At 49.4% G+C, this 10,934-nt stretch overlaps 1 protein-coding gene across 2 annotated transcripts; it reads right to left on the reverse strand.

The window, feature by feature from the left end:
- Nucleotides 1-2,926: 2,926 nt before the first annotated feature.
- HMGN4 (high mobility group nucleosomal binding domain 4) lies at nt 2,927-10,928 on the reverse strand. Of its 2 annotated transcripts, none has more exons than XM_049654848.1 (2): nt 10,809-10,928; nt 2,927-5,052 (listed from the first exon to the last, which is right to left on the reverse strand). In XM_049654848.1, exon 2 carries the CDS (start codon nt 4,977-4,979, stop codon nt 4,695-4,697), a length of 285 nt encoding a protein of 94 aa, XP_049510805.1. In that variant the 5' UTR covers nt 4,980-5,052; nt 10,809-10,928; the 3' UTR covers nt 2,927-4,694. The 2 variants fall into 2 exon arrangements, with proteins under 2 accessions (XP_049510805.1, XP_049510806.1); XM_049654849.1 differs by having other exon boundaries at nt 10,789-10,928.
- Nucleotides 10,929-10,934: the final 6 nt, after the last annotated feature.

Genomic DNA, 10,934 nt, shown 5'->3' on the forward strand with positions numbered 1-10,934 from the left:
ATTTCCTAATTTGCTCTCCCCGCTTAGAAATATTTGGCTAAGACCCTAGCCTCTTTGTACAGAAAAAAGTAACAATAAATAACCCTTTCTAATAAATTCCATATGACCACTTGATGAGGGAAACGAAGGCAAGAGAAATGCAGTTTAAATCTCCTTGCCGCTGGCAGCCGACTGCTAGATGTGCAGACCGTGACCTTGAGGACCTCATGGCCGCCCTGCTGCCTTAATGTTTTTGTTTCATTAAAGACTAAAAGCAACCTTACCTTAGCAGCTCGCCCCTCAACGTCCTGAAACCTTGCTTCCAAATTCCTTAGAGACTGACTTATCCTCACCCCCACTGACTTGAAAGTATGTAACCAGTCACTCCTCACAACCCTGGGGGCAGCCCTCTCTGCCCCCGGGGTCCTGTCCCTTTGCTGTAGTAAAATCACCTTTTTCCACCAGAAAACACCTCAAGAATTCTTTCTCAGCCATTTGCTCATGAACCTCACTTTATAATTTTATCACTGTGGCGCCCTTACGTGGGGCTTTGAGTTTTTTCATCTGGACTCTGAGCCCCAGCGCTAACTTGGTAATTCCGCTCCTCTTTCCTTTTATTTCAGGGGCTTTTGGAGGAACAGTTTCATGTCAGTTGCTCAGGCTGCAGGCCTCCGGTGCCCGTGGCTCCTCCGCAGGGAGGAGAAAGGCTGCCTTTTGGCTGGAAGTTAGTACCCTGGCAGGAATGCTAAGACCAGAAACTTGATGCCCTCTCTTTATTCCTGTCCTTACACCAAGTTGTCCGTCTTGGGCGTGGGACGGCCACCTAAGTCACCAGGACGGCTGCCACTCTTTAGACTCCCTTGTGAGGTTTCCTCCTCATTGGTCTAATGTGGGCCCCTCCAGATCCCTGGTCTAGCCGCCTCTGGCCCAGAGAACGCCACTCAGAGCCGGCCGAAACCAGTCCATGCATGATTAAATTAGATCCCAACTGGGGACTGTTTCCTAGGGAAGTCGGCTGTAAGGACGACATGTGTTGGAATGTCTCTTAGACCCTGATGGGTTTCTGTCTTTCCTATTTTTCATCAGGGCCCCTACTGACTACTGAAATTATCATTCCTGCAGGAAACCAAGCAAATGGACTGAGATACCCTATATCCAGCTGTGAATGGCCCTAAATCATGCCCCGGATTTTAAGCCCTCTTGTAAAATGTGTTTGGCCACTAACCAGGCTGATAAACTCCCTCCTGACACGCTGAGGACTGTCTAAACAGGCCTCCTCTGTAAGGAGCCCCTCCCGGGTAGTGGGTAGTGGGAGTTTTGTTTCATTCTCGCCCTAATAAATTTGGTGCCTGTGCCGCTCTTAACCTTGTTCGTGGGTTCCATCCTTCGGCTCCATCAGAACACGATCCTGAATTTTTAAAAACGCAGTACATCCCCCTGGAATTTAGTGTCCTTTCATTACTACCTGTCTTCGCTGGAAACCACAACTGTTTAGCATGTGGATAGCTTGCATTTGATTGTTTTCTAGTGGTATCTTGGGCAATTTCCTTAATTTACTCAGAAACTGGATGGATTACATTTGAAATTTATACCGCTGATCTTTCCAACAATGAGGGGCTTTCTAACCCCCCGAGTTGTAGACCCGGGTCTTAATACGGATTTTACCACTCACTGTCTGACCTCAAGGCAAATTAATCTGTTTGTCTCAAGTGTCACTAAGTGTAAAGTAAAATGGGGATAATAATATTCAGCTCGTAGGGTCATGGAAATAAACTTACGCATGGAAATCACTGGACAGTGTTTGGCAAACAGTGAGCACTTGAGAACTTCCTTACTGTAAAAAAAAAAAAAAAAAAAAAAAAAACCTGCTAGAATTTACTTGGTGATGCATTTAAATCATTCTTTGGATTCAACAATTTATTGACCACCTACTATGCACCACGTTCTCTTAACCTCTTTGCAAATGTCATTGCTCTTTCTAGAAGGCTTTCTTTCCCCCACTCCTTCTTGCTTAAAGGACTTCTTGCTTGACTAACTCCTGTTTTCATTTTGCTGCTTAAGTGTCAAAACAACCCAGGACCCCTTCCTACTCTGGCTTCACGGTCAGGATCTTCTGCGGGATTAGCCCCACACCAGGCACAGTACCGTGTGGTGACTTTACTGCATTTGACTTTGGACTCTGAGGACAGGGCATGTTTTTCTTTGACCCCGATCTGTTGCTTGGCAAAGAGAAGACACAGTTACATGTTTGCTGGTTACCAAGCAAAATGAGGTGGGGACAGTTGAGCAGGGGGACAGTAAGGCAGCTTGATAAAATAGTTTCATGCTACTCAGTGACAGCCATTTAGCGGATCTTCCTCCTTTTGTCCGTCCCTTACAGCCTTTTGCCTGCCCACACCCCCCTCCACAACTCAGATTGTTATTCTCTGTCTGAAACTCTAACGGTATCCCATAATGTTCAGAGACACTCTTGTCCACCCTCTTTCCAATTCCTCTTCTGCTTCCTTGTTCTCCCTCAGCGAGCCAAACAGCCAAACACATTTTCACCTCCTGCCTGCATTTGCCGTTCCCTCTGCTGGAACGCTTTTCCCTCATGTGGACCTCTCTTGTTCCTTTATTTCTTTAAGTGTTCCGCTCAGGCGTCATCCTCATCAGGGAGGACTTCCCTAACCACCCTATCTACATAGCACCCACTTTTAAGGCCCCTCGTCACATAAGTTTGGGTATTTTCTACCCCTCCCCCCACCAGAATAGAAGCTTGGTGAAAGCCGCCTTTGTTTTGTTCGTTGTTGTGCCCCTAGCAACTTGGACGATGCCCAGCGTTAGAAAGAGTAAAAAAGGGAATAACATTGTGTAGAAGCAAAACTGTTTGCATATACACAACATATGGTTTACTTATGTAGAAAGCCCAAAAGAATATACACACATATTACACGAATGAGAGTTCAGCAAAGATGCTGGATATGAAAATCAACTAGCTAGAAAATGCAGGAACTAAAAATATACCACAAAAATAGCATAAAAAAGTATAAAGTCCCTAGGAAATATTAACAATAGACATTTATGGAGAAAATTATAAAACTTTATTGAAAGACACTTAAAAAGGTTAAATAAATGAAGAGCTACATCATGTTCAAGGGAAGACTCAACATTGTAATTAGTCTATGAATTCAATATAAATCCAATAAAAATTCCAGCATTTTTGTTTTGTTTTAGAACTGGTCAATCTAGGGGCGCCTGGGTGGCTCAGTCGGCTAAGCGTCCGACGTCGGCTGAGGTCACGATCTCGCGATTCGTGAGTTCGAGCCACACATCAGGCTCCGTGCTGACAGCTCAGAGCCTGGAGCCTGCTTGGGATTCTGTGTCTCCCTCTCTCTCTGTCCCTCCCCCACTCATCCTCTGTCTCTCAAAAATGAATAAACATTAAAAAACATTTAAAAATAAAAGGCCTGATCAATCTAATTCTAAAAGTTGTAGCAAATCTAACTCTAAAAGCCGTTAGCAAACGGCTGAGAATGGCCACGATGCTCCCGAAGAAGACAAGTTTGGTGGAGATTTTATTTTGGAGCTGGAGGTGAGATTTGTCCTGAGATACCGAGACCTCTTTCTAAAAGCTGTAGTGCTCAGGACTATATTGCACTGCCGTGGGGTTGGGCAAACTGACCAGTGAGTCAGAAGAGCATCCACACCCGCCCTGCCCCGCACCCACCCACCCCCAAGAGACTCCATTTTCGAAAGAGCTGGTGTTCCGGATCCACGGGAAGGAATGAACTCTTCAGAAAATGGTGCAGCGACGACCACTGCTTATCCACCTGGACAAAATATTACATTGAACTTCTATCTCGTACTTGGCACGCCGATCAGTGCAGAGAAGACTGCGGACAAGTGTGAAACGTAAAACCCTGTTTAAGGTGCAGCAAAGAAGATCCCTAGGGCTGTGGGTAGGAAATGATCCCCCTCCCACCAGGCTAATATGTATTCAGCTTTTATAAGATACTTTTCAGGACCAGCCGCTTCCAGGAGGACACGGGTGACAATCGATCCACACAACACCCGACAACATTCAAACTCCCCCCCCCGCCCCCCCCAAGTCAACAGTCTTCTGTTGCTCTTCTGAAAAGGTGACGTTCTCGGGAGGCGTGGATATTTCGCATGAGGTACGTGAGATCTTTTCACGGGTCAACTCTGACGTGGGGGAGAGGAGCTAAAAAGTCCAGGACGGCCACTGGGATCGCCCGCCAACTACACACAGGAATCCTGGCTCTTTGGGGCAACGCCATCTTGATGCTATGGCCAGAAGGCCTGAGTGTGATCACCCGACAGGAGGCTGGGGGTGCCAAGGCCGCGTCATGACTATTCCAGGAAGGCCAGTGCATGCTGCTCGCCTCGGGAGAGAAGCCGTGAGGTTTTGCTTCTCCGTGCCGGAAGGCTTCTGAGCCCGGGGGGCTGACACGAGACCCCTCCCGGGAACCAGGAATAATCTTCAACAGTGAGGACACAGGCGCCATCCCCCCCCATTTCAATCGGGGCCCCGGAGACGTTCTGTCAGCGGGATTTGCGCTTTCCACGGGGGACAACAACAATGCGTCTCGTATGCCAACGGCGGAAGTCGGAAATAAGAGCCCAAGTTCTACACTTTTATAAAAGTTGATTGAAGACAGACAGTATCTCGAACAGCAGAGTCACTAGAAGGTGAGTTAGGAAAAAAGTACATTTCATTTGGCGTCCCCGCTGCCTTCTGCTTTCTGTGACGGGGCCGTGGAAGCGTCCGGGTTCTTCCCGGCCTCGTCCCCGGCCTTGTCCCCAACCCTGTCGCCCTCTGCTTTCCCCTTTCTCCCCTTGGGCCGCTTCTCGGCCTTCCTGGCAGCGGCCTTTGGAGGCCTGGCTTCCGGTTTTGGGGGAGCGGGTTTGGCAGACAGCCGCGCGGATCTCCTCTGCGGCTCACCCTTCACCTTGGCTTTGTCACCTTTAGCATCGCCTTTTGCCTTTCTCTTGGGCATGGTGGCGGGTGGCTTCGCCAGGCCAGGGAGGGCGGCGGCTTCTGCCTTCCTCACGCTGCTTCCGGGAAGATTTCTGTAACAAACACAAAGCGTGTAAGCCATTACGGGATGGACGGACAGATGAAACTACATTAGAATTCAAGGTTGACTGCATTAAAATGAAGAACTTGTACAAATCGAAGATAGTATAAAAAAGTAAAAGGATACATTACAAGCTGGGCAAAGATATTCCTAACACACAGAACTGACGAGGGATCCGAATCCAGAATATACAAAGAATTCCTGGGGCGCCTGGGTTCAGTCAGTGGAACCTCCAACTTGGGCTCAGGTCATGATCTTAGAGTTCACGAGTTCGAGCCCCGTGTGGGTCTCTGTGCCGACAGCTCGGAGCCTGGAGCCTGCTTGGGATTCTGTGTCCCCCCCTCTCTCTGCCCCTCCCCAAGTTGTGTTCTGTCTCTCAAAAATAAACATTAAGAAATTAAAAAAAAAAAAAAAAAAAAAAAGAATGGCTACAGATCCATGAGAGAAGGGCAAAATGAAAATTTTAAAACAATGAGCAAAAGTGTTAACACGAACTTCTTAGAAGCAGCACGAATGGTGAATAAGCACGTACGAGTATGCCCAACCTCACTAGTAACACAGAGAAAGACACACTGACATTTCACGGCCATCAAATTGGTGGAAACTCAATGGCCTGACAAAATCAAGTGCCCAGCAGATGTGGAACAATTAAAGCATCATGCACTGCTGGGCTGTGCTGTTTATTTGTGTGTAAATTAGTGTATTAAATTTGAAAATATCCTGAAAAGCAATTTCACTTCTGGGTGTTTACCTAGAGGAATTCTTGGAGATGAACACAGGAAATCCCTATGAGAATGTTTACGAACCTCTACACCACCCACTGGCCTTTCAGTAGCAGAAGAGATCAATCCATTATTAGCATCGCTGCAAAAGAACGCGAGTCAGCAGCAGAAACGAAGAGATTAGGATGAATCTCAAGCACGTAATGTTGAGCAAAAACAACAGATTGCCAAATATGTACAGTATAGATCCACTGACAAGCATACAGCCAAATGACATGTCTACACCGCAAGCATGTAGTAAAACCAAAACAGAAAACAACAACGACAACAAAATAAGGGATAAAGGTAAAAATCGGGACAAGAGCCACATGGACAGGAGTCGAGAAAGAGCCGGTGGCTGGAGACGGGGTGGGGGTCCAGAGGAAGGGGTGAGGTAGCACTCTCTTCCTTGGACTGGGGGTGGGACAGGAGCACACAGAACAGAAGGTGATTTATTTGGGGTCGGGTAATTAGGACCCGGGGCTGTGGCTGCCATTCATGGGAACTCTTTTAAAGCTTTAGGCCAAGGGGCGCCTGGGTGGCTCAGTCAGTTGAGCGGCCGACTTCGGCTCAGGTCACGATCTCTCACTCCGTGAGTTTGAGCCCCACGTCGGGCTCTGTGCTGACAGCTCGGAGCCTGGAGCCTGTTTTGGATTCTGTGTCTCCCCCTCTCTCTGACCCTCCCCTGTTCATGCTCTCTGTCTCAAAAGTAAATAAACGTTAAAAAAAAAATTTAAAGCTTTAGGCCAAGTCTAGTGGCTCAGACCTCTGCCCACCCCCCACCCTTGAACACATTTCCTGGGGAATTCTGTAACCTCTGCCCTGCCCCACTCCACAACGTTTTGAGGGGAAAAAAAAAAAAAGATTACCTTGTCCCTAAACTGCTCCAAAGTTCTGTTGTGTTGTTTTTGCTGGACCTCACTATCTAGATACTTCGTGGGCAAACCTGATCCTTGAGCAAACCTGGTTTTGATTTTATGTTCCTTGGCTAACAAAAGGACCCACCTGTAAATCGTGCTAAAGTATCAAATTAGCCATTTTTCTCCCCACTTTTTCACCATGACCGGAGCCGCTGAAAATTTTGTTTCTCCCTTCCTCTTTGTGCAATAGAGGGAGAAATATATTAGCATAAAGAAGAAAGAGCCAAAGTGCCTGAATCAGTCAGTATTGCCCTTGGGACCTGGTAAGGGACTTTGGGAACAGGGAAGGATATGAACAGGAGGGACAGTTGTATTCTCATGCTGAACAGCAATGCAGTGAAAAGCTAGCAGGACCCTTCTCTCCCCTTGCAGCGCCCTTCGCCCGCCTCTAAATATTCTAAATTCCTGAGGGTCACGAAGCCCCTGCCGCCACAGAAGCGCAGCATGGGTCTGCTGGCCCAGGGGACTCGCCCGCCCTCACCCGAGGACACGCGTCCCCAGACATTCCGTGAACTTAGGCCTAATTTATCCTCTTTTTATTTCCTCTCCCAAACGCACCACTAAAGAAATGCTTGAACAATTCTTAGAGAACAAAAGGTGTGTGTGTGTGTGTGTGTGTTTTAACCCAAATTCTGGCACAACACAGAAAATGATTTTTAAAGAAAATAATTGAGGATGCTAGAGATCCCACAGGCTAACGCTGCGTGTGGTGACGGTGTGCCTGGAGAGGGACAGGCAGGGAGACAGCTGCTCTTAAGATGAAGGAACCAACGTTGAGAGATCTTTTACGGCATGAAAATCATTTGGTCTGGTGCTAGGGTGGCTGGGTTTATCCCTGTTGTCCTGGCATAATTATTTTTAAAAAATTTTTTCTTAATGTTTACTCATCTCTGAGACAGAGAGAGACAGAGCATGGACAGGGGAGGTGCAGAGAGAGAGGGAGACAGAATCCGAAGCAGGCTCCAGGCTCTGAGCTGTCAGCGCAGAGCCCAATGCCGGGTTCGAACTCATGACCTGAGCCGAAGTCGGACGCCTAACCGATCGAGCCACCCAGGCGCCCCGCGTACAGGGGGCTTTTGAGGGCAGTGAAACCATTCTGTGTGTTACCCTAATGGTGGGTACGTGACATTAGGCATTTAGCAAAACTCCACTGTATACAAAGAGGGAGGCCGAATGTAGACTGTGGACTTCAGGTAATTATGTGGAAATCCTGGCTCATCGATTCTAACACATGTACCACGCCAGTGCAAGTTGTTAATAAGAAGAGAAACTTTAATAATAGGAGAAACTGTACTTTCTGCTCAATTTGTCTGAAAGACTAAAACTGTTCTTTAAAAAAAAAATGAAGTCTACTGATTCAAAAAAAACAAAACAACCCCCCCCATATTTTAAGAATTAAAACAAGAAGAAATAATTTGTCAGACAATAAAATATAGAATTCACAGGGCGACAAACATTCCATCGTGTACGTCAGAGGGAAGAACTATTAGGGGCTGGCAGATAAATCTACCTAATGTTGTAACTGCGGGAATCCAGAAATAGGACTTCCCATGGCTATCTCCAGGGCAAGAAATGATCAAGACAGGGCAACAGTGTTTCAAGTTTTAGGAATTTTAACAGTTCCCCTTTGTGAATACAGCTTTGTCCTTGGAAGCGTTATTGTAACAGAGAACAGAACAGGAACACAGTGAGATTCTGAATCACTCTCTCCCAGGTTGCACACCTCACGGGAGAACTCTTCATTTAACCAGACTGCTTGTTCTGTAAGGTCGAGGCTCTGTCTCCCTCAGCAGCCCCCGGGGGGGGAGGCAGCAGCCTTTCCTTAAAATGCTTCTGTTAGCTACGAAGATGTGCATTTTTCCATTAGCAAGAGACCTAGGAAGTCTAAATTAACTGGCAGAAATAGCTTAAAACACCTAATAGTCAAATGAAGAGTAAATCCTAGCTTTCATGTGCAGGAGAAACCTGCTAACACCGACTTCGAAGCAGCTGTGCTATAATCCTCTGGGAGACGCACTGCTGGGGATTCTCCAAACTGTGTCAACAGGATATGTGATACATCCATCTCAGTCTCCAGAAGTGAGCTGAATTTGCACCCCCCCCCCCCCCAAATTCATAGGTAGAAGTCCTGACCCCCAGGACCTCACACCGTGACTGCAGCTGGAGGCAGGGCCTTTAAAAAGGCAGTTAAGGTAAAATGAGGACGTACGGGTGGGCCCCGATCCGACAGCATTCCTGTCCTTATAAGAGGGGATCGGGACACAGACAACACAGAGGGGTGACCATCCAAGCTACGGAGAGAGGCTTGGGAAGAAACCAAACCTGTCAACATCCTGATGCCGGACTTCCAGCCTTTAGAACTGGGAGAAGATACATTTCTGTTGTTTCCGACACGCGGCCTGTGGCATTTTGTCACACAGCTCCTGCACATTAACGCAGGAGGGGCGAGTGCAAAGACCCCACTGACCTAGAGCACATCCCGGTTGAGATTCCCTGTGAGGCTTGGCACAGCTCTCAAAATCCTTCCCCCATATGGTTTCTTCTCTTTCCTCGCAAGCCTGTCTCCAGTATCCACGGAGCAGATCCCGCCCCATCCAACACATGCCCCACCCCATTCCCAGCAGACTCGCACAGGGCGCATTTTAGCAGCATTTACTGATCTGGATTTCTGGGAGCCAGTTCTAACTTGGGTTCTGGTCTCAATCCCACCCCCAAAGTCGCAAGGCCACCTTCTCTCTGCCTCTTAGTCAGGGCAAGATAGTGCTTTGGGGTTGGACGGGAGACCTGGAAGAAGGCTGCTAACACCAAGTTTGGGGAAGGGACAATAAAGGACATGACCGAAGAAAAGATGGTGTGCAAGGCGAGCCGCGGGACAAGAGCCCACCTGGCGTCAGCCGCCATCTAGGGCCTGTCTGTTCTCCACCTGCCAGACGACGTGATCAGTCAGGGCCTGCAGCCCGAGCTTCCATCTGGGGTTAAGTGAGGGGCCCTGGGGGAGGGAAAGGTGAGAGAGGGCAGAGTGTCTAAAAGGGTAGGGCAGCTGCATCTTGCCAGGGTTCTCCTGGTCTGAAGAGAAGCAGAGAGCCACGGGTTTCTAAACGAAACTGTCACCCATTTGCAACTGGTTGGCTTGGGGCACACTCGCTTCGGTGTTCCTGCCCACTGGCATCCGAGGACAAATCTCCAACATCTCCCAGGCCCCTGAGACCCCGGCCTGCTTTCTGGGCACATTAACTCCCTCCTACTTCTGAGTGGCAGGGAAGAGACTGTAAATGGAAATGTCTTAGACAAGTTTCTATCGGCCACCTGCCAAACCTTATTATCTTGCTAACAAGGGAATTAACAAGATGATAAAATCATGTCTTTTTTTTTGGCAGAGACAGGATGAAAATGGAGGAGGGAGAGAGAGAAGGAAAGCTCATTAGGTAAAGACTGCCCTTTCTTACGCCCGTAAACACATCACATTGGCATCAGTCATGTCAGGGAACCCAGAGCCCCGCGGACTGGGAGACTAGGCTTGGCCGACCCTTAAAAGCAGCCCTAATAGAAATAACGGAAGCAGTGGTGGTGGTGGTAGTAATAATCATCTACGAAGGAAATCCTGAGGCCGTCGGGTGGGATACCGAGACTCCTGTGCCAGAAAAGCCTTTGATGGATCCAATTAACACGCAAGCAGACCAGGGGTCCGAGGTCAGAGGCCAAACACCGGGGCTCAAGACCCGATTCCGAGCAGGTGCGGCCCGTGACCCCAAGCCTCGAGGCGACACGCAGAACCCACCGCGGGTCCGTTTCTTAACTTTCTTCGGGCGGGGAGGGCAGAAGGCCAAAGCGCAGGCAGACCCGGGCCTCCGGGGTCCCCGGGGCGGCGGGGAGGGGGGCTTCCCGCAGGTGAGGCCCCCGGGAGTGGGGGAGACGGACGCCGAGGGGGGTGGGCCAGGCCAACCCACCCGCCACGGCCCGGCCGGCGCGGTCCCTTCGGCCCCCCGGCCGCCCCCCCAGCGTCCGGGCGACGCGCCGCCGGAATTCCGCCCCTTCCCAGAGACTCACGCCCGGGCCGGCGGACACACCGTGATTCCGGAGGCGCGGCGGCGGGAGGGCCCCCGGTACACGACCGCCTCGGCGGCGCACCCGAGTCCCGCGGCCGTCCGACAGGCGCGGGGCTCCCGGCCGCGGCCCGGGCGCCGGTGCCCTCG

Source organism: Panthera uncia, assembly GCF_023721935.1.
Source record: "Panthera uncia isolate 11264 chromosome B2 unlocalized genomic scaffold, Puncia_PCG_1.0 HiC_scaffold_25, whole genome shotgun sequence".
NCBI lineage: Eukaryota > Metazoa > Chordata > Mammalia > Carnivora > Felidae > Panthera > Panthera uncia.

Bases quoted from the DNA above. Each gene is read 5' to 3' on its own strand.
- HMGN4 (XM_049654848.1), bottom strand. From the start codon at position 4,979: ATGCCCAAGAGAAAGGCAAAAGGCGATGCTAAAGGTGACAAAGCCAAG.